At 41.1% G+C, this 26,682-nt stretch overlaps 2 protein-coding genes across 4 annotated transcripts in view; both read left to right on the top strand.

Annotated features, from left to right (window-relative positions):
* gpatch8 (G patch domain containing 8) overlaps positions 1–26,001 on the top strand; it is a 26,781-nt gene extending 780 nt beyond the window's left edge. Inside the window, exons 2-8 of one of the 3 annotated variants that reach the window (XM_037689280.1) lie at positions 4,612–4,689; positions 12,169–12,241; positions 18,743–18,810; positions 20,090–20,176; positions 20,315–20,458; positions 21,478–21,614; positions 21,890–26,001. In XM_037689280.1, coding sequence (XP_037545208.1) covers positions 4,612–4,689; positions 12,169–12,241; positions 18,743–18,810; positions 20,090–20,176; positions 20,315–20,458; positions 21,478–21,614; positions 21,890–25,724 — 4,422 coding nt within the window. In that variant the 3' untranslated portion in view covers positions 25,725–26,001. Of the gene's footprint in view, positions 1–4,611; positions 4,690–12,168; positions 12,242–16,546; positions 16,589–18,102; positions 18,173–18,742; positions 18,811–20,089; positions 20,177–20,314; positions 20,459–21,477; positions 21,615–21,889 lie in introns of those variants that run through there. The other 2 variants (XM_037689281.1, XM_037689282.1) reach the window with 2 other exon arrangements.
* si:ch211-278a6.1 (SRC kinase signaling inhibitor 1) overlaps positions 1–26,682 on the top strand; it is a 301,410-nt gene that overhangs the window by 105,259 nt on the left and 169,469 nt on the right. The window lies entirely within an intron of this gene.

Below are 26,682 nucleotides of genomic sequence, written 5' to 3'. Positions count from 1 at the left end.
AAACTATTCGAGTTGGTCTCACCAGAGAAAACTATTCGAGTTGGTCTAACTCCAAGATTTATCAACGAGCTCACAAAATGCATGTTTTGAACGCCAAAATAGATTTTAATCATTTGTCCATCTTAGTGACTGTGTGTTTGTCATATAATTGTTATAAAGTCACATTGAGTTTTCTTTAATTGTTTTTTTAATATATAATTTAATTTAGTTTTTCTGTTCAGAATATGCTCATCATTAGAATCAAAGTGAGCCCCAACCCAAACTTATTGATTATCTCTCTCGGCTGCATTATTTTTTGGTTTGGCTTCAATATGAAGTCATTAAAACAAGTACTTATTATCTAGTTTAATATTTATGTTTATGCCTGCTGTTATTTTTAAGCACTTTTTAATATTGGGCTCTCACGTTATTTTTACCCTGTAAATTGAAATGCATGCACTTGCAGCTGAGTTTCACCACCTGTTTTTGAACAGTTTGTCTTTGAGTTGTTTATCTGGAACCACACCCAGCAAGAGCCCCACACATCTGTTGAAATGTTTAACTTGTTACTTGATTCACTCATCATAAACTGTTTTAAGTGTGTCCTTCATTTTCTTCTAAATCACCAATCTCACATAATGCCATATTTGTCAAAACCTGAAAGTCATAGGTTTTGTGATTATTGAGAACTGAAATTTAAATATACAAGGTTATTTTTCCACATTTTTGTGTGTAATTGTTTCTTATTGTGTAGCTCAGTGGATGGGTTGTAATATATTAGTTTGAACCCCCAATTCTAATTGTTGCACATACCAGCAATTCTTCCATCTCTTCTTTCAGACTGTTGTGCAATTTTATTTTAACACCTCTGGCATCTTTTTTTAATTCACATCAGTCAGAGAGTCAGAGATTCTTTATTGTCATTCGCACCTCATGTGGTACATGTGGTGGAGCGAAATTATGTACACGGGGTCCCAGTTACATCCAACAATAAAATGTATAAGAAAAACAGTAATAACATCTAAGATATGAACTAAGAAAAACATCAACTAAATATACACTAAGCACTCATAACATAAAACATTGAACATCAGCACAAACATGAACATGAGTCTGTGAGCAGATGTGCACGCATGAACACAACATTGAAACAGATCAGCAGCAACATGAAACAGATCAGCAGCAACATGAAACAGATCAGCAGCAACATGATATGGTTTTTCACAGTGATTATTCTAGTTAGAGATTCATGAGTCTAACAGCCTCAGGGTAGAAGCTGTTCCTCAGTCTAGTGGTTCTACACTTAATGCTCCTCAACCTCCTTCCTGAGGGGAGTGGGGCAAAAAGTGTGTGCTGGGTGAGTGTGGTCCTTCATGATGCAGGTGGCCCTCTTCCTGCATCTGGAGGTGTAGATGTCTGTGATGGTGGGGAGACTGACTCCAACATCTTCTGTGCAGCCTTCACCACTCTCTGCAAAGCTTTTCTTTCTGCAGCTGTGCAGCCTCCATGCCACACGTTGATGCTGGAGCACAGGATGCTCTCCACTGCACACCTGTAGAAGGAGGTGAGGACTGAGCTTCCAGACCAGCTCGCCTCAGCCGCCTGAGGAAGTAGAGTCTCTGATGAGCTTTCTTGATCAGGCTGGTGGTGTTGTTGCTCCAGCTGAGGTTGTTGTTCAGGTGCACACCCAAGTACTTGTAGCTGGAGACCACTTCCACTGCAGATCCTCTTATGTTCAGGGGGGTGTAGATGTTTTTGTTCCTTCTGAAGTCCACAATCATCTCCTTTGTCTTCTTCATCATTCATCATACGTCATTCAATTTGTAAAGTTGCAGTGCTATAAGATATGAACATGAGGATTTGCTTTCTGAGTAAAAAAACATGTTTGTAAACCATTAATTCTTTCAGTGACTTGCCAAAAGAGATGAAAGTTTCTCTAAGAATTTCATTAAAGTTTAGGTCTGATCTGAACATTTCTCCCCCCCCCCCCCCCACACACACACACACACAAGCAATTTGTCTAAATTCCTCAAACTTCAGTTAATTGCATCTATCTTGTTAGTTATGATATTCACTTAGGAAATACACTGTTTTTAAACTAAATGGTAAATGGACTATACCTATACAGCTCCTTTCTATTTTATTTCAAGATACTCAAAGCTCTTTACAACAATCTGTGCCTCATTTACCCATTCATGCAGCTCTATACTAGATCTCTACAAAGCTAATTGAACAAATTCTAATGAGACTGATCAGAGCTTCATCACATTCATACACTGATGGACACACATCAGAGGCTATGAGAGGTTCAGTGTCTTGCCCAGGGACACTTCAGCATGTGACTGCTGGTGGATTCGAACCCCCAACTCTTGCATTGGAGGACGACCGCTCTAACCTCTCAGCCACAGCCTCCCCTGGAAAGGAAAGCCTTTTTTTAGGGGTGCATCGGCCCCGAGTTCCTTAATTATCGGAAATCGGCCGATACTTGCATGAGAAACCGATTTTACAGATTAATTTTTTAACAATTGTCTGAACTTCATTAATATTTCAGAGCACTACCTCATGGCCAGTTAAAACAAGTTTGTATTGTTTCTAGGATATTGTTCAAGGGGATGTTTTTCAGTAAAATAGTATTGGAAAGTTGAAGGTGCGTTGTGACCTTACAACACCTGACGGTGTCGCTTCTAAAACAAAATCGCAATCGGCCGGTCAGACTTTTTAGAAATCGGTGATCGGCCTGAAAATTGCATTCGCTGCACCCCGACTTTTTTGATGATCTTTAAATAACCAAATATGTGCTGTTTTTGTATTACATGATTTGTTATACAGCTGTTTATTTTAAAAAGTGGCTTAGAAATGGATGATTGACAAAATTGTAAATCAAACTTCTTGCAACTTGCCTTTTAAAATTGCTCCTCCTATAACTGCATTTACTCTTGAACAGTGTTTCTAGCTGTTTTTCAGTGAGAGGTAAATCGCTGTGTGGTCTGAACGAGTATATTGAGGCTATCTCTGGCACAGTGGAACTCTGTGTGTGAAATCTGCTTCATTCATATGCTCAGTATTCAGAAAGTTTCTCTCTGACTCGACGGATTAAATCTGCCAAGCACCACGGCCCAGGAAACTCCCACACATGGTCTAACTAATATCTACTGCAAAATCAGTCCAACAGCTTCTTTTTCTATTGATTTACTTTGTTGTAGGAGCTTTAGCATTAATTGAAGAAAGTCTTAAGTTGGGATTTTTAGCACTTCTTCTTTTTGCAAGGGGCCAGAACACCATCTAAAATACGGTAATGTGGCACAAATATTATTTTTTTGTCTTGCAATGATGAAAGGATACATGCACTAATATTCCTATGCAGCGTTGCAGTAGAAACTGAGGCAAGGCGATGAGAAAACAAGCACGAGTGAAAGGACACTGGTGTGTGATGGTACCGAGTACTTACTACTGACTGAGCACAATAAAGAGATATGGAAAAATGCTTTGAGCCATTGATTACCGGTAGTTCGTGAATAAATTATTTGCTTTCCCTCAGCATGTCTTCTCATAATCCTAGGTTTCCCTCATGCAGATATAGGATTTAGTTTCATTGGATTAATGCCCAGCAGTGCAGCATCAAATCAGCTCATCGTGATAAGCAGATTCATTATATTTCTTCAATGTTGCCCATATAAAGCTTCTTTGCATGGTCTTTTTACTTAAACATTCTATTTACAGAAGCAATGTAAGTTTCTGTAACATTGTTATATATTGATACATAAAAGTGTCGACTATAAAATGCCATGGTAAATGTTCAGTGAATTAAGTAATTATTATTTTTAAGCCTTTATTTTTCCAGGAAAGTATAGCAAAGACAGTTAAATAAGTAAAAATGGGACTTTTTGTCTGAAGTTGCCTTACATTTTGCTGCCTGTGCATTTCTATTTCTTTTTTGCAAGTGGGTTTTAAACATAGTACTACCATAAAATGGGTTTACCAAGATCTTGTGCTTTTACTAAGGTCAGGAGAAAGCGTGTCCTAAACTTTCATCTCCTGTGTTCTGCTGTGAAAGAGAGGAAGTTATCAGTTTTCAGAGCAGAAACTATTTTACGAGCCGTTTCTTTTGGTTGTGGTGGTAAACCCATCACACACAGTGACGTGAATATCAATTTGTACTTTGTAAAGCTACACTTTAAGCTTGGACACATAATGTTCAAATTAAGTTTTTAAGTTACAATTTTTTATTTTAACTGTAATAAGCCGTTCCTGTGTGGATGGAGCCGAAGTGTGAGTGTTTACATGTGTCTTGTGTGGGGTCATAAAGTTTCCATCAGCTTTTTACAGTAACGACACAGCAGTTCATCAACATCCAATGTGCAATCAACACGTTGGTTATTGTCATTCTTTTTCCCCTTTTGTCTCTGAACCAAAAGGTTTTTAACATGTTAAGATGCTCGTTTTTTAACCTAAATTTAACACAAACCACGTTGGCATAATGATGCAAAGTCAAGTCAGAACCGGGGGCGCTGAACTACTGCAGGTCAATCAGTGTCAGTGTTTAGAAGGTCTTCAGAATCTTACCCTGAGCTAATTATAATAGTTCTTTCCAGTTTTGCTTCCAGTTAAAATGCGTGTGCATCTATTTCTCAGGGTGGGAATCACTTTGACCAGTATGAAGACGGTCAGCTGGAGTTGGAGCAGGCATCTCTGGACAAACCCATCGAATCGGTAAGGTTGCATTTATCATCCTGTGCCATTGGGCCAGCTGTGAGAGTGGATATGATTGGTCCAGGGAGGAATAAGGGCTACGTTTTTACTCCATACTGTCTGTGTAGACGCATTCATTATTACCTTGAACAAACTTGCCACGTACCCTGTAGACTCACGTAGTTTTCATTAATACTTTTTAAATTCCTCCAGCTTCTCATGTCCTCTGCATTCTTCATTTCAGTGTGACATTGAAAATAATTTTGTATAATAGATTTTTCTGTTTTAAGTAGAGCTTAGAAAATCATAGGATTTTTTAAATTTTTGTTTGTCTTACATTGTTAGTCATCTTAGTTCAATGAGATCTTTCTGTAGTCGTGGAGTGGATGAAGCACTGTCATTAAAAGCTGTTATCTTAATATTGTAGCTGCTCAACACTAAAATGATTGATGTGGACAAAAAAGGTTATACCTTGAAATGTGTAGATTTAATTCTGGGCACTGTATGGAGTTGTATTGACTTAGAGCTGTACGAAATGAACTTCTTTGATATAAAGGAATCTTTTTTTTTTTTTTACAAGATTTTAAATAGAAAGTTTTTCAGCTTGATCTTCATAGATAAAGCCCAAATACAAAACAAGTACATTTAATTTGAGATCAGACATGGATGAAATAGCCAGATGGCTAACGTTGTAAATAGGATTGTTATACATCATATTAAATTGATCAGTTAAACAAACACAAGCAGTGCTTATTCCACCCCATTTAGCTACAAACAATTGCACATTAGATGATAATAGTTAGATTTGTGTTTGAATGAATGTTTATCTATGTAGCTTTAGCATATTTGTGCTAGTCTATAGTATTTTTATCTATAGCACCGTTATCTTATTGTACACAACTTGGGGTGTTCGACATTTCTCTCCTGCAGCGAATTGGCTCCCTATTAGCTAAGCAGCAATGGCCCGGTTTGTATTTGCACGCTCTGCTTCCTTACTCCTCTCTTTAGGGTCCTTGTAACGCTTCTCTGACAGTCTTTTTCTCTCTACCTCTCTTGTTTCTGTTTCACAACTGTCACTCTTGATGTCTGTTCTCTCTTTCTACCTGTGCTTCTCTTTTGCTCCCTCCCTACTACACAGTGGTTCGGTGTACAGTACCCTCTGTCATTCTGTGCTGGCATGGTGCTTGTGCAACTGGGACTGCATTTTTTGCTGAAGAGGCACATTTATAATGGCGCAGGAGGCTCTCTGTCTGTCTTTATTACTCTCTGTACCCCACTTCTGTCTCTGAAGCTTTGTGGTGAGCAGGCCAAAACTCTGCCTTCAAGATAATCGGACAATAGTACTGTTTGTGATGCACTTTGTGATCCAGATTGGTAAGCCAAACATACACACATTTTTAAATTACTAATTGTAAATCAACTTTTGGTTCACAGTTTCTAGCAGACATAAATTACCACGTGTACTTATATTTAAATTAAAAAAGCTGTATGCCTCAAACAAGTCTTACCGAGCATTTCTTGAGTTTTTAGTTAATAAGGAGATTCAAGAGTACGTGTTTTCTTGAATCCTAACAGTAAATCATGGATAACAAAAGGTTTCACTTTATGTGAAACTTCATTGTGAAGCTCACTTCATGTGGGCCGTAGAGGAGAAGCAGAAAAAGGTGGCCTGCTTGCCTGGCTTGAGCATCTCTACTCCTGTGCTGTTATTTGTGGAGGGGGCTGAGGGCCATGTTGCAGCATTACACAGCTCATCTCACGTCTGTGGCAGAGCTGCAGCAGCTGCCAAGTAGTCACTAGTGATAATAATCAGTCCCTTGAAATGTTTTCTTTGTTGAACTATGGACTTTTAGGCAAACAAGAGGTCAGGAATAAATATATGGAGATTCTTGATCTCCTGGATTTTTGTAGCTTCTTGAAAGAAGAATAGTAGGAAATATCTTAAACAATCTTTAAATTATTTTCAGAAGCGAATGAGTATTTTATTAACCTCATGCAGTGTTTTCCCTACCATTATCCAAGGAGGGCACCCTGTCGTGTCCGCAGAACCGAGCGCCTTGCCTACCAAACCCCCCCGCCACCGTGAGTTCTGCTAACAATCCAGGAGCGAACATTGTTGACAAGGACCGGTCGCCACAGGACAAGTGGCTTTGATCTGGCATTAGTAACGTTCTGCTAAATCCCCCTTCTTGGTGGACAACCACCAGCATTTGTAATGTAGCGCTCTGCTGCTCCCCCCATTTGACAAGCGCCCTGCCAAGACCAGTAATTTAGGGTAAACACTGTTATGCCTCATGATATACTTTCTGGAAAGATCTGTTGCACAATTATATACATATTTTATACATCATAATTCTAAAGTAAAATTTTAAATGTACAGGTCTGGTCTTGACTCTGTACATCAAATCTCAAGTGGAGTATTTGTCCACTAATGTTACATGTTAGAGTTTGTAACGAATGCTTCAGCCTAGCTTCTCAAAGCCCCCCCCCCCATGCCATTTATTGTGTGTGAGTCTTAGGCAGCTGGAAGTTTGTGGTCTTTTATTGGGATCTTTTTCTCTTCTTGTCCTTCCTCTTGGTCTTTGCTATTTTTTCTCTTTACACTGTTTTTGCACTGCATGTGTTAACTTGGTAGCATTTAGTACAATGTTTTCCAACGATCTGTCTTAATCATTACTAGAGTTTTTTCTCCCAGTCTCATTCCTCCATGTCTTTTGCCCTTCCCAGTACCTTAAACCCAACATCCTTACTTGACCCAGTACCACAGCGATATGCAGTGGGCAGCCTCAGAGCCACAGAAACAGGAAATTTGAATAGCACATCAGAGCTGGCCACTGTAAAATTTAATTATTGTTTTTATTGAATTAGTCAAACTGTGTCCAATGCATTTAGCATAGCCTAATTTGACTTTATTAGCCTTTGTTAGCTTTCTCTGAAATGTTTGGGATTTTACTTTATATCTATTATTTTACATAAATGTCCCCATAAAGATTTGAATTGTTACTAATTGAAGATAAGGAATTAAAAAAGTTCAAAGCAACCATATAACTGGCTGACCCACTTATTTTAGATCATCATGGGCTCTACATTTGGTATTTGTTTAATCCAGTGGGTGGAAGAGTTGTGGTCTTAGCAAAGACCCATTCCCAACACCAAGTGCATTTGTTTTATATGCGATAAAAGCAAAGATAAAATGATCTGAAAAGAGAATAAAAATAGATTTTACTACATTATTTAACTACAATTTGATAGATTTTCCCCTCGGATTTGTGGCTTCAGAAATATGTGGTAAGTATCTTACTTTTAAATCTTTTTAACTTTTAATTATGTAATCAGACCCATTTCTCTATAACATAGCAGTTACTTCAAACATGAAATAAGTCTTTTATTGCTTGAGACTGAATGTAACACATTTTTCTTTGTTCACGTGGGACTTTAGTTTCACTCATTTGCCTCTCGTGGATCTCAGCAGTTGTTTCTATCGAATCTCACGTGTCAGTCTGACACCGACCAGGAATGTACCAAACCCTGAACTCAAGGAAGAAGTTAAAACGTAAAAAGAGCCACAGCTAGCTGAGCCTGTTTACTAGCAGCTTATTCTCCATGATGCAGAGTTTGTGACACTTTCAAACTTGCAGAATGTGTGATCATTTGCTAAAACAACACAAAATTAGCCTTTTTCTTTGTTCAGACTTACAAATATATACTATTGTGCCTATCCCCAATATAATAAAATAAGTTCTTATTTTCAGACAGACACAAATCATGCACATACTGTGTTATTATAAAAAGGGGCATATACACTAAAACATTCAGACTAAATTATCTGAGGTCTGTAGGTGGAGTCCCCTGCATATCACTTCTATCCATGTTTTATTTTACCATGCGCTGTGCTAATGACAGCACAATGCATACTTTTTAAACACCCCTTATAGATGTCTTTTGATTTGATTACTTTTTTTCTCCTGCATTCACAGTCAGTTGGTGGATTTATTGAAATGTCTGCCTTTTCTGTTTTTACACAGTATTGTTTACTTAAAGGCAGAGAGACATTTGTATTTGTACGAACTAGAGAAGCTAGCAGAATTACAGTTGAAAGCGTTTGGCCGGTTTCTTACGTTGTCACGTGTGACTGTTTTTTTGACAGCCCAGTATTTTAAAGCCAGGTTCGTATGGAAATGCCTTCACTCCACTTGCACTGCTGTTGGACTCGCCGTCGTTGCTTTCATCCGTCTGTCTGTCTATTCTTTTGGTGCACTCTTGTAGTCAAACACTCAGTCTGCACATCATCTCTGGCCTCAAAACCTTTGCTGAGCCCATTTGGACCTAATCTCTTTACTGTCAACAATTATAAACTGTTGTCCCACTCTCATCCAATCTGCTCTACCTGTTCCTGTTTGAAATCATTAAAAATAATAAAGAGATGAGCAAGATGAAACACATTTGATGTAGGACAGGGCATTCAGATGTTTACATGTTTGAACCTCTGCACTTATCCAACATTGGTAATGAAAAATAAATGAGAGAACATTAAAAAGGTTGAGCAAGAGTTTTCTCAGCAGGTAGTGCTGAGTGTATTTTAATCATCCTTTTCTTTTAAGTTGACTTCTAGAGTGTTGCTGCATTATAAGGACAATAAAGTATCAAAAGACAAAAGTGGGCAATGTGGAAGCAGCTGTAGTAATAATTACTGCAACTCCCTTTTAACTTGGGTGGTATAAAAGAAACTGCCAAGCAGCACACACCAAGTCATGAGCTCAGTTTTACCTACAGTCTTCAAATATCTGAGCTGATTATTGTACATGTCTCCAGTTGTCTTTTAACACGTGAGGCCCAGGACGGATGCATTTTACTCTTTCTATGGAGAAAAGAATCCAAACATTAAAGTATGCCTCATAAATAGGCAAAACAGAAGTACAAAATGCCAAACTCTTGAGAAATAGGAAAGTATGGACTTTAGCAACTCTCTAAAGTAGGGCTGCACGATATTATCGGCATGGTATCGGTCGATATTAGTGATAGTTAAATATCGGACATCGACCATTCCATCAAACTAACTCAAGGTGCTGTTATTATATAAGGCGCTGTTTTAGTATGACAACGCAGTGACAAGGACGCCTGCAGCGCCAGCACGTTATGACGTCACGCACGTCCTTGAGCTTAGATTTGTGAAAATTGACAAATGTGCACTGTTTGAGTGTTGTCATTGTGTTGGAGTAAATGTCATGAATACATTTGACATTAAACATAATCCAAGTTGAAGTGTTGCATCATCTTCAGCCCCTTTTTGGCATCTGCATTTGTTAGCAGACCAACTGACAAAGACCGTGCAGAATAATGAAGTTTTAATTCCACAGCAGAGAAAGCTCTTTAGTCTCTGTAAGTAGGTCTTGGGGAAAAATGTCGATATTGGTATATCGATTATCGGCCAAATAAGTTCTAACATATCGACATATCGGCCAAAAATCCAATATCGTGCATCCCTACTCTAAAGTACGGAGCCATCAGCCAGCTATATGATTAGGATTATGTATTTTTCTGGTTGGTTGGTAAAATATCTGTTCACGGTGTTATCGTGAGATTTTTTCTTTTCAGAATATTTTAAATGAAGCAAAGGTTGGCAACAGTTTGAACTAAAAACTGATTTAAAATAAGAAGTAAAATTCTTCCCAATAGTTTGTTTTCTCACTTCTTCAGGGTGGAGATGCAGTGTATGCTCTGTGTTTGAGACCCCTTCCTTCACATTCTCTAACCCATTACAAGCCCAGCTCACCTCCACCACCTGAAAACGCACCCTCATCACGGCTCAGCCTGCTCTGTTCTGCTTTTCCTGACCTCGTGTCCAAGAGGTCATCGAGCCCTGTTGAGCCAGCACCTTCCTCACTGTGCCTGATCCACCTGAGACTAACACAGCTGGAGTTTTGTTAACCTTCCCTCCCCCTCAGCCCACCCTTCTGAATGTGTTCACAGTGCTACTAACACCGACGACCCTTTTTGTTAAAACGCTTTAACAAAAAGCTGCATGCTGTTTTGTTGTTGTTTGTTTTATTCATATCCCCTCACTTTCCGTTTGTGAAAGTTTGTCGATCTCTTTGTGATTATAAATATCCTTTCTGTTTGGTTTGTATGGTTTTGATAGAATGCAGCATTCTGGTGAATGTTAGACAAGCTTGGAATAGTTATAATCACAACAGAAATGCTGCTTATAAAGAAATGTCATTGTTTCCTGTTCTTATGCTTGAGGATGTACTGTAGTGTGTAGTGGTGGGATGGTCTTGCATTTCACTTAAATGTTTTTATCTTGCTGACTCATACTAGTGGTTTAATAATATTTAACGTGCACATTTGGCCCCACAGTGTGCTAGCAATTGCTGTTGTGTATGTTTTTGTAAGCCTTTCTCATTTCTTTACTTATTATCAGCTTGACCACATTGTTGGTCTTAGTGTTTCCTGTAGGCTTGGATAAGGTAGACATTAACATTAGTAGACGTTGATATTAGTAGAAAAACTATATACCAGTAGGTAGATAACCAAAGTTATTGTAAGTGTCCAAATATTAATTATAAGAGGTTATTTAAAGTTGTACAAACTGTATACATTCTGTAAAACCAAAATTAATTTAAATGAAATATGTAAACTTAATTTAAAATGAACTATCAGTAAAAGATGGAGAGAAAAATAGAAAGTGTCCAAAAACGTATACAACAGTGAATTGAGTCGATTTTGATTGCTCTCCAAACGGGCTGTGCACGCCTCCACCTGCGCACTTACATATCCCTCCACATATGCAAAGTCTGTCCACCCTGGGCCTTGTAATGGTAATCCAAGGCTCATTAGCTCCACTTCTGTCTCTTCCTCTTGCTGAAATATTTTTGTGACCGCTGTATGTTTCATGGTGCTCCTTTTGTCATGGTTACAGAATCACAGCAAGCTTGGAGTTTTTTGGTCTTTATTTTGTTATTGCTAGATCTCCATACCTGTTTCGTGTCACTTTTCTTTGTGTACTAAGATCTTCCTCTGTAGTGGATCATATATGTATGTGTGTGATGCATACAGTTCCCTCGCCTTCCTCCTTTTTAACTCCGCACTTAGTGGATGAAACTTGATGTGTTATTTTAATCATAAATAATCAACGTTCTCATTCCCATTTTTTGCTTGCCAAACTTTTTTTTAATTGCACTCCTCAGAATATCTTGTAATTCACAGGGGACATATAGTCTTATGCATTTATTTAAAATGGCAAAAATCCTTCCCTACATCTCAAGTCTCCCAGCCTTAATCCTTCTCCCAAACTGCCCTAACACACCTTGTGCTGGAAGACACCGACTGTTACACGCTGTAGGTGACGACAGTAATGATAATGGTGGTGGTGGTGGTGGTTGTGCTGATGATAGTGTAATTTAAGTGTTTTGTTTTTATTTGTTTGCATCCATGCCCACAGGATATAGCTGTTCTTATTATTGGAATATTGTTGGTCTTTTCTTCTGTTTTTTCTGCTAGGATAACATCGGGCACCGGCTGCTTCAGAAACATGGGTGGAAATCTGGTCAAGGCCTTGGCAAAACCATGCAGGGTAAGAATGCACTCTGAACAACGTTATACACGTTGGTGGTGCTGAGCCACCACATCCTGTCATTTTATTTCCACCTGACATTTTCAGGTTTTCTTTCTGTACTTGCAGATTTTAGTTTCTCTTCACACCCTTCCTCTGACCATTTCCGTTTGTCTTTTTTTGTATACAGTATGAAAGGTTCATGATCCAGTAAATAAATACATAAAAACTTCTTTCAAGTTGTTTTTGTTGGTCTTATACTGCTGCTTTCGTGAAGATAAAGTGTAAAAAATGTTCCTGGAGGTTTGTTGGTTAAGATTGAGGGAGGAAACCCTACAGGCTCGAGGTGGTGGTGTTTATTGGTGTTGCACTGATGCATTTAGTTTACAGCAAACTGGGCTGGAGCTGTCAACATCCAGCTTAGAGGGAACTCACACGTGAGCAAGAGATTCATTAATTCACCTCCTGTACGTCTGGCCTTTTGCTTGAAACATTAGATTTAGCTCACGTGTTTGGGTTTGTTGCAGGGGCTAAATGTTGCTGCTGTTGAACCTCTTTGTTTCCTCTCTGCATTGGGCAATCGCATATCATTTACAGTAGACTTCTTCAAGCATGAACGCAGTGGTAGTGTTTGACTGACCACGCATGAATGTTTTATGGACCTGCAAACATGTGGACTTTGAACAGCATGTCATATTTTCCACATCGGGCTGTAGCGCAGCACATGCCAGCAGTGAGATGCTATAAAGTAACGTTTCAATACAAGTACAGTTAATTCTATTTAAAAAACTGTCCTTCCACATTAAAGAAGTAAAGTTTCTCTGGGTCATTCTGTGCAGTTAGTCAATAATGACCGAACATAGCTCAATGTGTGCGTTGGTCTTGGCTGATGTTAGCACTTCATTGGCTTAAATCTGCTGTGCTCATAGGCTCCAAGGCAGTGGTGCAGTTTCCTTTCTCTTTTTCGTCATCTGCTTTCCTGGTCTCATTATCCTCCTCCTTTCAAACTTTTTTCCTAACCATTTCTCAAATTCTGGCTCATCTAATGTTCTCGGCAAGGATGTTGTGTAGTTTTGTGTACACATGTCGTCTCTGACAGGCTGAAGATGTTTAGCAGTGAGTTAAGGAGCTGTATTTCTACAAGTCTTTAGTGTTGTCTTTCCTCCACCATGTCCTGCTTTATCGTTTGTAGACAAACCATTTCAGCAATTTTTGCCCTGTTCATCTATTTTTATTGTGAAATTGCCACTTGTGCTCACTTGCATTTCTTTGTCTGTAAATCTGCCAATAACATCTGTTTTAAATATTAATTTAATTAAAAGCATATCCCATTTTGTAAAATAAAAACGGTTTCCAACACAAACCCAAACTATCGACATTTTTTCATTCAAACATACTAGTTTTGTAAAATAACCAAGCAGCTGAAATTAAGACTGCACATTGAACGATGCAGGTTTTTTATTCAGACGTGCGCTGCCTGATTTGTACTGAAGGGTATTATCTTTTAGCCTGCAGTACTATATTTCACCTACAGACAGAAAACTGCTGTCTTCTCTTGACTAAAGGGCTGTATTTTTCTTGTGCCACAGCTCCTACAGGCATCGGTGTGAATGTTTTAGAATGAGACTTGGTTGTTTAAATTTACCATTTGGATTTATCGATCTTCAAGCGGCGTCACGTTGAGTTAAAGTGCCTGGTGGAGTGGTTTTATAGCTGTGCTGTTGTACCCTCTTTTGTTCATGTACATATATGGCTTTGGCTCGTTGTGTTGTCTCAAAGGTATTTTCAGCCCACCCATATCCAGGGAACCAAACAGAAATGGAAGCTGCTTGATTCCGGGCAGGCTGACAACACATCAGAAATTTCAGAGCTCAGTATTCACCGTCCACGGATGTTTGTTTCCTTCTGGCCTTGACGAGCTGAATAGCAATCTATTTGACATGATAAGGCTGAGTTTTGTGTGGAGGGGAGAGCACATTGCAGAGGCTGACTGTGCTCTTGTTTTGGCCTCTGGCACCGTTCATGCAGTTATGCAAGCATCCCACATTCTGGGCAGATGAGACTGCAGCAAACTGCGTCCAGTTGTTGTCTGAATTGAAGTCGGAGGTGGCGGTCTCTGTTCAGGTTTGCAAGCAGAGCTTAAGAGTTGCTCCCAGTAATCACTCCATCATGTCATCGACGTGTGCAGGATAATCACGCTATCCTTTCCTCTCCTTTCCTATTGTCCTTGCCAGAAGAGACAGCTGTTGACATTTGAACTTGCAGCATTGTCCCCTCTTTAAGTTTTTCACTGTATTGACTTTGTTCTTATTCTTCTTTTGTCCCTTTTGCCCCTTTTTTAGGTAAGGTTTGTTGGATCCCTTTTGTATGTCACTATGCATGTGTGGGTGTGTTTTCTTTCTCCCACTCTGCAGCTGACCTCAGTGTAACATCCCTTTACAGTGTATTGTAGGCTAATGGCCTCTGTCAGCTTCTTCCTCTTTGCTTCATAATCACTAAACCTTTATTTGAATCTACTTAAGAGTAAAGTCTTCTGATTTGTACAGAGAATCAAGATTATGTGAAATCAAGGTAGATCTAGGAAGCCATGATTCCATTACATCCCCTAAAATCATCATCTTGACATATTTTAGATTTTGTTTTTCCTCTTTGAGTTTCCGTGGCTGCTGTTGAGTAATCCGATTGGCTGTAACCACGGCTCAGACTTTGAATGGCTTGCAGTGTAGACAAGTTTCTCCCTTCTGCTTGTTTACCTGTCTCTACCTCTAAAACTGTAAACTTGTGTGTGTGTGTATGTGGCCATTATGTGGAACTGAGTTGTGTGTGTCTGCTACTTAACCGGGCCATAGAGTCGACTTACAGGGAACACACCTCCGCCTGGTACTCTCCGAGTGTCTCTGTCCCCATGGTTACAGGCTTCCATCCTCCCCCCATTCCTTTGCCCCTCCTGCACAGCATGTTTGTCCCAGAGGTGCACTCCTGCCTGCCTCAAACTGTCACTCACCTGGGGCTTTAAGCAGTGCTGGAGGTAAATCACAGAAGCACCACTTTCATAGTATAAAATAAATTGTTATTCTACAATTGGGTGCATAGATTTATGTATTTTTTGTCCACTTGTACTTAATCAAAGTTGTTTTATAGTAATACAAAACCCACTCTAAGCACTGCCTAAAGCTAGCCCTTCTTCCAGGTACGTTGTTACACTTTGTTCATTTGTTGCTTCATTTGGGTTTAGCACGTCACAAACTGCTTGTTGGCCGTAGGCTGGTGAGGAGTTCAGATCTCAGGAGATTTGTGAACTGGGTTCACATCTTCTGCAAGGCAAGAATCTCAGAGGGGGAAAATGGTGGTCGTCCCTAGAAGTATTAATCAAATGAGGCCAGATGTTTTACTCTAGATTAAAATACAAAAATCTGTCACCTTGTCAGAGCGGGAGATCCCCTGACTTGACTTTTTTTTTTTAATATTCCAATATTTATGCTTCTCTCACAGAAGTACTTTTCCACATGTATATATTTTTTCTTTTGACCCTAGGTACAATAATGTTTTCACAGACATACATACACAGAGTAGATCCTGTTTGCTGTTATAGATGTTTTTCCACTACAGGCCATTGAGGATCAGTAAACTGGAGCTATTATTCTATCTTTATACGATATTACTAGTAGTCTTTGCTTTTACATTGATAATTTACAAACTGGTCTGGATCAATTAAAAAAGGCGTATGGAGTTCGAGACGGTGAATTTTATGCATGTTTAAAATGTTTATTTTTCCTTTTTTTTTTTTGTTGGAAATCTAAGAAGGTATCATGCATGCACATAACCAACACTGCTAGTTGTCCTTTCTTATTGGCAACGACGTACAAATAAATCTGTCCAGTTGTTAACCAGTGCCTACGAAATGGCAGCCACCACTGTTCCACTGCGTCATGTTGGGTTGAAACAAATGCGTCATCTGTTAAATAAATATATCAAAGTTACTTGTCCCAGTGTCCTAGTAGTGGAATGACTTAGTCTTATGGGATGGTTGTCTGTTTTTGTTGATTTATTTTATTGGGGGGGCACTTTTATCCAGAAAGCATGATGACGCCACTTTAAGGGCCTGGGGACTTGGACAAGCGGTTTGGATTAGTGGTAAGAGGAAATCCCTGTAAGCACCTAGCCCTGAATGAAGGAATGGGGTGGGTGGGGGGGGGGGGTGACACATGGAAGCCCCCCTCTGGTAAAGAATACCCTGAAACCCCACAGTCACACTCCCAACCCCACCCTCCCTTCTCTATGTGCCTCAATCTTCCTGCTTAACCAATTGGTGTTTCTTTTTTACAGCGATTTGATCCTGCCCATGTTGTGCTGATGGTAAACTTAGTGGTAAATGTTATTTTATCCCCGAATTGATTTTTTTTGTTTGTTTGTTTTTAATTTTTCCCATTTTATTTTATTTTAATTTTTCTCTCATCAGAGCACCAATGCTACTTAGGCTTTCAATTCTCTCCGTCTTAGTCCTCATTCTGCTGCTTGTATATTACCATGCATCTGTATTACTCTTAGAACATTGTCATTTTGTTTGTTTTCAGTTTTTTAACCTTGTGATTCACACCTTGTGATTTAGATGCACACTGTTTTCTTGTCTGGTCCCTTTGTTTTCCACTGGAATGGGTCATGTGGAAGTATCGTCACTGTGTTTAAAGATTGGTGATAGTTTGGGATGACAGCGGTTGTTCGTGAATTTCCAGTTTTCTGCCTTGCTTGTGACGGTTCAGACAGACCGCTGCAGTGGCTGCTAAACAGACCAGACTTTGGTTTCACTTCTCTGTCACGTTCTGTGAACGAGTGTGAATCCACACATTTATCAGTAATTGTGTGATCTTAGTATCAAACCGTCTCTCCCAGTTCTTCGATTGAGGAAACCATCAACAATTGCAGAGTTAGATGTTGGACCAAGAGCTTTTCTGGCTGAGAGACACTGCAGTGGGACTGAATGTCCAGGCAGGCTTTACATGTTACAATGGCCATGCATCAATTATATCAGGATAAAAAAGGTCATTGGGCTGTGATGACTAAATTTCACAAAGAAACCACAAATGATGTCAGTTTCTATACTTTCCTGTTTAGAAAGGTGTAAAGTCATAAATTTAAGTTTTAAGCAAAACAGAAATCCTGAAAAGGATTTAGGATTTGGTATGCATACACATTCGGTCTATTCGTGTTAATTTTTTTAATTTAATACAGTTTGAAGTAAAGCGCTCTGCAACAGAATGAGGGAAAATGAACAAAATGGTCGGAAAGGTATTATAACAATTGTTCATTACTATACCGTGAGCTGTAGTTTCCTCATAAGCCCAATGGCAGAGTTTTAAAGAAAAAACTAACAAGTATGTGGGAGGGGAAAAAACTGAAACCAAACTAAATTGATAATCACTATCAGTAAGATTGGTTGTATTTGGCTGGCAACAGGAGCAGCAGAGTAGTCCAAATTCTTTTTGAGATTCCCCTGTCTGTCTGTCTGTCTGCCTGTCTGTCTGTCTTCCCTTCTCCTACTCATACCCATGTTTAACAGGTAAGTATCCCCATCCCTTGCACTGTCACCATGGCAACGTCTGGCCTGTGACATCACTCTGCTGTAGTTCAGTGCTTGTGTCTTCTTTATTATTTACCTTCTCTCTGCTTTGTTTGGCTGATTATAAGTGGATTAAGCAATTTTTTGTGTCAATCTCTAAAGTAGTTTTGATTATTATATATATATTTCATATCTTTAATGTTTTGTTCTTTTTTTTTTCCTTTTGGTTGTTTTTTTAAATTATTTTATTTAATTTATTTTTGTTTGTTTCAAATTTTTTCAACAGTTAATTTCCTTCTGCTCTAGCTCTTTTCACAGCTTACATGACATAGATTTACCAGATGGAAAAATAATCTTTCGCCTCTCATCGTGATAAAGAAGAGGTCTTGCGACAGGTGAACACATCTGGACCTCAGAACAGTTGTTAATCAACATGCAGACAGTTTAGCGAAAGATGATGCAATAGTCCTCGGATAACGAGTTTTCTGTTCCTCTTTATGGAGGACGTAGCGCTGGTACCATCTGTGCAGGCTTGTTGCAATGCAGAAACACCACACATGGTTCCTTAAGCTGTAGCATCATTTATAAACTTGGCATTCTCGTCTAACAAGACTTCAGCAAACAATAAATAGGGAATTGGGTGTGGGTTGGACAATTAAACTGGAAAAATAGGGAAACAAGTCAGCTACAGTTGTTTTCTGCTTATATATATTGCTGGGCAGTTCCTGATGGTCTCGTCTAACAAACCAACAGCTTTGTCAAATTGATCATTTTTCAGTAGTTGGCAGCAGTAAGCTGTGAGAATGGCTGGTGTTTGGTTCACTGTAGCTTTCTGGTCTCTTTGCACTTCAAGGCAAAACTCTCTAACCCCAGCACCCTATGCTCTAAAAGCAGGCTGTCTTCGAGTAAGTCCTTTGTCCCAGTCTCAAGAACTCAAGCAGTCCTTTTTGTCTCTTTTCTGTCAGGACGCACAGACCCTGTGCCCATTATCCTTAAATATGATGTCATGGGGATGGGCCGCATGGAGATGGAGGTAGGACGCCCAATTCATCCTCTTGTGTTCTTGGGTTCATGTTGCGCTTATTGGGACAAGTTGTAGAAGCAAAGTTGAGTTGTTTTATTTGGTGCAAACATTCATCTGACTAATCCAACTGTGCCTGTTCACAAGACTGTTGGTGTTGTCTTACCAATAAACATTAAGTGAAAATGTATATTACAGAAATAAAACACATATGCCGAAAAAAAAAACCTTTAAAGTTTCTGAAGTTGAGTTGTTTGAAGCTCAGTACCGTTGTGGTCGTTGTGGCTTAATAACTTGAGCCAAGTGCATATTTGTCACTGCTGAGGAGATATAACATGAATTATTTCCTTTACAGTCTCGTAAAGATACATCGTGTACAAGATCTTGTTCTGCGCTGTCATTTAACCGTCTTTAGCACAAAGCACGTTTCACGCAGCGATGACAAACACTGAACAAATTAAAGACCTTTGTTTCAATCAGTTCAATTTATTTATATTGCACCAAGTCACACAGAAGTCGTTTCAGGGCGCTGCACAGAAACATTCATACGCATAAAAAGTAAGTTAAGATTATTTATCTGAGGAGCAGACTGCTTTGAGTTTAACTTGATCAGACTCTCATCTTGTGCAAGCGTGAGAGCAACGGTGGAAAAACTCCCTCCCTGCAAACCTGACGTCTTAATGTTTAAAACACACGTGAGTTATAGGTCAGTGCTTCTGTTTAGAGGAAATAAATGGAAGCTGTCGTATAGTTCAAGTTTCTTTATTGTCATTCACATCGCATGGGACATAAGGTGAAACGAAATTATGTACTCCAGGTCCCAGTTACACCCAAAAATATAAAGTACAAGAAGAAACGGTATATAAGGATCTAAGATATACACTAAACACTAACAATGGCACTTAGTCAACAATTATACCCTGTCACTGCTTACCCCAGTAAATATGCAGATGGTTAATTTTTTATTCTTGCGTAACTTGGCATTTAAAAAAATGGTAATTCTTACTTTGCTTTAATGTTTGACCTTTATTTTACCTGCACGCCATTTATGCTCTGAGTAGGTATACATCCCTCAACGCAAAGTAATGGAAATGCACAGTAGCAAAAATATTCCACAAAACACACGTGCAAGAGAAATTTACCAGTTGAACTTGGCTTATTTGCATTTGCTTTCCAGACCGGTTGTCTACGCATCATGCTACCAAATCTAAACCAAATCTAAGTGACGTATAAGAAGATGTGAACTGCTGCTGGTATCTCATAATGTTAGAACTGCTGTTTGTCCTTGTAGTTGGACTATGCGGAGGACGCCACAGAGAAGAGAAGAGTGCTCGAAGTTGAAAAAGAGGATACAGAAGAGCTGCGACAAAAATACAAGGTGAGCTTCTTCAGGACTTGTGTAAATGTTGTGTTAAATGTAGCTGAACGCAAGACGAGCACTGTTGCAGAACTATTTCAGTTTGTACCTTTTTTAACTCATCGATTGATTCTTTCTCATAAATCTCACCAAAAATAGGATCAGGTGGAAAAGGAGAACGCCATTGCGAAGGCTCTCGAAGACCTAAGAGCAAATTTCTACTGCGAACTGTGTGACAAGCAGTACACTAAACACCAGGAGTTCGACAATCACATAAACTCCTATGATCATGCTCACAAGCAGGTATGAGTAATTTGTCAAGTTCTATAAACACTTCACACATGAATGGTGTAACAAAGGTCTTATTAAAACAGATGACTTGAATTTGTTCTTTTTAATAAAAAATCATTCGCTTTTCTGTTGACGCTTTTCACACCTTTATCGTGCACAACTGTCAGTCCCTGAAGAGTGCAAAATGTTATTCTTGAAAGAAGAACCGTAAAAAAATCTGCAAAGTTTTTGTAACAGTTGTTATGGTGTAGAGGCAGGGCAGCCGGCTTGGGACCCGAAAGTCCCAGGTTCGATCCCCAGTCACTGCACATCACGTGGCGTCTCTGGGCAGCACACCTCATCCCCAAAATGCCCCCCGGGCGCTTTCAATAGCTGCCCACTGCACCACCTGGTGGTGGATGGGTTAAATGCAGAGACTAATTTCGCCATTGTATGGAAACATACAGTGCTGACATTGTGATGACATTATTATTATTATTATTATTATTATTATTAATAGAGAAATATGTAGCAGCAGATGAACAGCTTTTTCACAACTTTCTGCAAGATGGAAGCTGCAAATGTTTGTGCATGTGTTATTTGTCATGCTCAGACTCTAGAAATAACTAAATGCTTCTGGTAATTGTAGAATAACCCATGAAGGAGGATGGTTTAGACAGTCTTGTTAATTATGAATGTAGTAAACGGATCGGTCTGATGACTCTGGACAGATGAGTAGTGATCAAGTTAAGCCATTGCTGCCATCTGATGTCACTGCAGTAATTCAGATTTGTGCTGTGGTGAAGGTGAAGCTCCGGTCCGTACATGTTGCCAGATTAAGCTAAGTCAGATTTCTGTGGCAAAATGTTTCAGAAATGCACCAGTAAGTCTTTACACACGACACCAACACTAGAATAATGGAAAGTGGTACAAGTGCAAAAGCAGCTACAATAATACAAACCTGTTTTCATTTTCAGCACATTAATAAAAATGCTAGCGATCCTGACACGCTTTGTTTTATTTTTCCTTCCCGTTTCTTTGATGTTGTGCAGAGATTAAAAGAACTGAAGCAGAGGGAGTTTGCTCGTATTGTGTCGTCCCGTTCTCGGAAAGATGGGAAAAAGCAAGAAAAGATGCTGCGGCGACTGCATGAGCTGGCGGAGCAGAGGAAACAAGTCAAACAAGACCGGTAAGAGCCCATTACTGTACTGGAGAGTCGTCTGCTGGCTGAACTGGAAACTGCAGCTGTAGAAATAATGTTTTGAGCTTTTGATAATCATTCTGTCTTTTTAAAGTCAAACTCACAATGTTTGATCATTTTCTTTTACTGAGGGTGAAAATATGTTTATTAGCAGAGCCTTACTGTCCTACGTAATTATGCAAGATTTCATTTTTGTGGCCTATTTCATTTCTTCAACAAGAAGTAACAGCTGTTAAACCTGGTACCATACTTGTGTGTTTTAGAACGCCTGGAAGTGGACCCATGTTTAAAACAACCACAGTTGCTGTTGATGGAGAAAAAGCTGAAGATTGTGACAGCATGACACCTGAGAACCCCACTTTGACAGACACCATCTTAGAGGGCTCCCCTGTAGAGAAACCTGAGCAGTCCTCACCAAAGCCCAGTCCAACTATTAATTTTTGTCTGGGAAAGAACACCTCCACATCTCCAACTCCGAGCAGTTCCTCCAAAGTCAGCGTGTCGTTCTCTTTTGCCAAGAAAGCCCCTGTGAAGTTGGAGACTGCTGCTGCTGTGTTTGCTGATCATGGTGAGGAGGCAATGGAGGAGGAGGAAAATCAGGAAGGAGAAAAAGCTGCAGAACAAGAGGAGGTGCCGGGCTGCAGCACAGACAGTCCTGAGGGAGAACCTGAAGTAGGTGAAAGAGGAGAGAAAGGTGGTGCAGGAGGAATGGAGGAGGTACAGCAGCCTGATGACGGATGCTCATTAGCCTCAACTCTCAATAAACTTAAGACGATGATGACGATGAAACGAGAGGAAGGGTTTACAGGACAGGAGCCTCAGTACTATCACTATGTACCTCCAGCCCACTGTCGGGTAAAGCCCAACTTTCAGTTTTTGCTCTTTATGAAGGCAACTGAACAGTGCCAGAGCAAAGAAGACGATGACGAGGAAGAGGTCCCGGAAGAAAAAGTGGCTGAAAAAAGTTCTGACCAGCCGGAGCGTAAAGCTGCTGAGTGCAAAACTGAAAAAGAACAAAGTGATGACGCATCAGCTGCTGATCCCGAGCCGGCTCCTCTGTCACCTAAAGTAAAGACGGATGAAAATGCGTCTTCTAGTGCTGTAGACACGGCTTCCACTGTTCCCACTTCTCCTACGCAGAAGATGGAGAACACACAGGATGTAACGGAGTCAAACACTGGTCCGAAAATCCCCACTGGACCGTTTTTTCCAGTTCTGAGCAAAGATGAAAGTACGACCCTACAGTGGCCTACAGAGCTGCTTGAATTTACAAAAGCTCAACCCTCCCTGTCGTACAGCTGTAACCCTCTCTACTTTGACTTTAAGCTGTCCAAAAACAGAAGACTTCATGGTGTAAAAGCAGCAAAGTCCCCGAAGATTTCAGAAAAACCTGAAGACAAGGGCCAAAAGGTGGAAGCTGCAACAGCTGAAGTAGAAGCAACACCTGAACCTGAAACAAGCACCGACAAAGATAAGCCAGAAATAAAGGGTGATCCCAGTAAGTCAGAAGGTGTTGAGCAGAAACCTGCGACTGCTGGCAGTAGTGTGAAGAAGAAAAAGAAGAAGAAGAAGCATAAGAAGTCTGGAAAGCATTCGAAGCACAAAGGGAAAGAAAAAAACTCTGAAGAAGCTGCCGGGGAAGGGACGGAAGTAGCGCAAGAAAAACCCAAAAAGAAAAAGAAACGCAAACGAAAGAAGAGCAAAAACAAGGTTCAAAATCCAGATGAGGCAGCTGGTGATGAAAAGGGAAAGGGTAAGTCAAAGCCAGAAGATAAAACTGTTGGCACTTGTGTTCAGATGACAACTGGCGGGGGAGCAGAACTGGGCAAGAGAAAACGTGCTGCAAAGGAAGTGCCTTCCAAGTCTGGAGTAGAGCATGGGGGAACGGGGAAAAGTAACGACAAGGCCAACCCCTCTGAAGAACACAGCAGCAACAAGAAACAAAAAACTGACTCTAGTGCATCCCAAAGTGCCTCTTGCTCCGCCTCCGCTCAGAAGAGTCCTGGTCACGGTAGACATCCCAGCAGTGACAGTGAAGAAGAAGGTGGCTCCAACAACCAGCGCTCGCGTCATCACAAGTCGAGTCCACAGGAACAGCGGCGCCATCGCAGCCAAGAATCTCGGCGATCTTGCAGCCGCTCTTCAAGACGAGGTGAAAAACACGGCAGTAGCCGTCGGCACCGTCGTGGTCAAACCTCTTGTAGTCGCACGTATTCGAGCAGCTCGGAGCGCTCCTCGGCAGGAAGCAGCACGTACAGTCACCGAAGCCGCAGCTACTCGGACAGTTACAGCGACTACAGCACAGAAGGCCACAGACGAAGGCACTCGAAGCGTTCGTCGGACTCCGAGTATGAGCGAAGGGGCAGTCGAGGACGTAGGCGGTCCAGAAGACGTCAGTACACCTCATCCTCCTCAGAGGACTCCCGCTCACGATCACGTAGCTACAGCCGGAAGAAGAGGCATCGGCGGCACCACCGCAGCAGCTCGAGAAGTTCCAGTAGCTGGAGCCACAGCACTAGTAGATCGTGGAGGCGTAGCTACAGTAGAAGCCGAAGCTCAGGCAGCCGCTCCTCTAGTTCAAACAAAGGCTCCCCTCACAGACGAAACACCAGGGGCCAAGCGGACAGCGACACAGTTCGCAGAGACTTCAACCGCTCATGCATCTACCGCTCCCAGTCTCCACGTTCATCACTACGAGGCCTTAACCGCAACACCCATTCATCCACCTCTCAGGCTTTGAGGCCAGGGGGGTCCCGTGATGCAAGGGAACAAAAAAATATGCTCACTGCGCGCCAGCTGCTGGAGAAAGTTCAGTCTAAAAAGAGTTCAGAGGACACTACCACCGGAACAAAATCTGGACTTAAGATTAAGGACCCACCACAGGGCTATTTTGGTCCTAAACTACCCCCAACCCTGGGAAGCAAAGCCATGCTGCCACTTTTTGGCAAGCTGCAGGCAGGAAAGAAACCTTTGTTTCCTCTAACCAGACCTGACGAGGGCGAGAAATCAGGCGCAGGGAAGGGCTCTGACACAGATGGAGAGGTTATCCTTGTTGAGCCCATAAGGGAGTTTCCTCCTCCGCCACCTCCACCAGCCCCACCTGTCCAGAAGGTTGAGGAGGCCCCTCAGACTACAGTAACACAAGAGGAGACTCAACAGCACACCATTGCAGAAAACCAGGTACACCAAGACCCCCAACCAATGTTTGACCAGGAGCCTTCCATGATGATGCCCCAGTATCAAGGAGAGCCAGGACAAGACCCTTCCCAAAACTCCATGATGGAGTCCCTCATGCCTGAAATGCAGCAGCAGCCTCCGTTGCATGCCTACCCTACTTACCCACCCCCCAGTCTGGAGGAGGATGGAATTGAGGCAGAGGAGGATGGACTGGCTCCTTTAGAGAGTCAGCCGATCACCTTCACACCAGAGGAGATGGAGAAATACAGCAAGCTGCAGCAGGCTGCTCAACAGCACATTCAGCAGCAGCTTTTGGCTAAGCAGGTCAAGGCATTTCCTTCAGCTGCTGCGGCTGCAGCCGCCGCTGCAGCAGCTGCTGCCAACATGGCCCCAGCCCCTCCCCCACAAGCCCTGCAGCAGATCCACATCCAGCAGCCAACCGTCTCTGTAGCATCAGGCACATCCATCACCACTGTGCAGCACGCCATCTTGCAACACCATGCGGCCACGGCTGCAGCAATGGGCATCCACCCAGCACATGCCCACCACCCTCACCCTGCGCATGCACAGTTGGCCCAAGTGCACCACATCCCCCAGCACCACCTTACCCCCATCTCCCTGTCGCCTTTGGCCCCCTCACTGGGTCATTCTTTGGGACACTCGCTGGGCCATGCAGGACTGATTCCTGCTCATCACACTGCGTTCTTGTCTGGTCAGCCCATACACATTATCCCTGCTTCTGCGCTTCACCACACCCCGTTAGCGCTCCACCACGTCCCCCATGCAGCTCTTTATCCCACACTGTTTGCACCTCGCCCCTCCCAGGCTGCTGCTGCAGCAGCAGCTCTTCAACTCCACCCACTCCTGCATCCAATTTTCTCAGGACAGGACCTTCAGCACCCACCTAACCATGGCTCTTGAGTGATTATAGAAGTGAAATGGGACATTTAAAGCATTCGTCCACTGAAGCAGGACACCTCTGTCTTGGGTTAAGGGTTTGCAACATCAAGGAGGCAGTTGAACATAAAGGACCCTGCACGGGGTCTTAAAATCAACACTAGGATTTTCTTCTGATTTATGTCGCTTGGTTTGTTCCCCCCCCCCCATAAGTTTGGATACTGGTTGTAATGTACAAAAACTTTGTCTTGGAAGTGACCGTTTCAGCTGACAGTGCATCGATAACGATAAACCACTGGATTTTTTTGTTCATCCTTGACTTTTTCCACCTTTTCTAATTTTGACGCTCAAATTAACTGCGTCTATAAACTGAAATATGTTAACAAAAAGTGGTTTTGCTGCAGAAATGAACAACTTCAACTGTGATTTACTTTAATTACGTTTTCTGATTCAGTTCCAGTTTCCATCTGACAACCAGTTCTGTTTGATTCTTGGTCTCGGACTAATTGCTGTAAGTTGCTCAAACATCAGTGCGTGATGTGAAAACCAACGTTGACGTGAAATGACAGGTCTGTCCAAACTGGCACGGTGTCATAAGTCTCTCTTAAGTAGGACAAATGTGTTGCAAGGGTTTTAACATCCTGAAAACTCCTTTTAAGGCAGAGCTCCTGTTTGAAGAAACGTGAATGAATTGCACTGAAATATGTACATGGAGATGCATTTTGCATCATGTAACAATAAGATTGTAGTATACTGCAATAATTGTATTTTTGTTTTAAATTATTTTCCATGTGCTCTTCAGAAGAAGGGCTGTGTTTGGCTTGTGTGTAATTTTGTAAATAAAGTGCTGTAGATTAACCTTTTAACATTCTTAAGAGTTGAGATTGCTACTGATTAAAAACGTTAGGTTGCATAGAAGTTGGGTGAACATGTATTTTATCGAGGTCGTTTCTAAATCTTCCCTGCGAACGCTGGCCGGGGC

The sequence above is a fragment of the Nematolebias whitei genome, chromosome 15, assembly GCF_014905685.2.
Source record: "Nematolebias whitei isolate Nwh7 chromosome 15, NemWhi1, whole genome shotgun sequence".
In the NCBI taxonomy this organism is placed as follows: Eukaryota; Metazoa; Chordata; class Actinopteri; order Cyprinodontiformes; family Rivulidae; genus Nematolebias; species Nematolebias whitei.
This window is presented reverse-complemented; position numbering and strand designations above follow the sequence as displayed.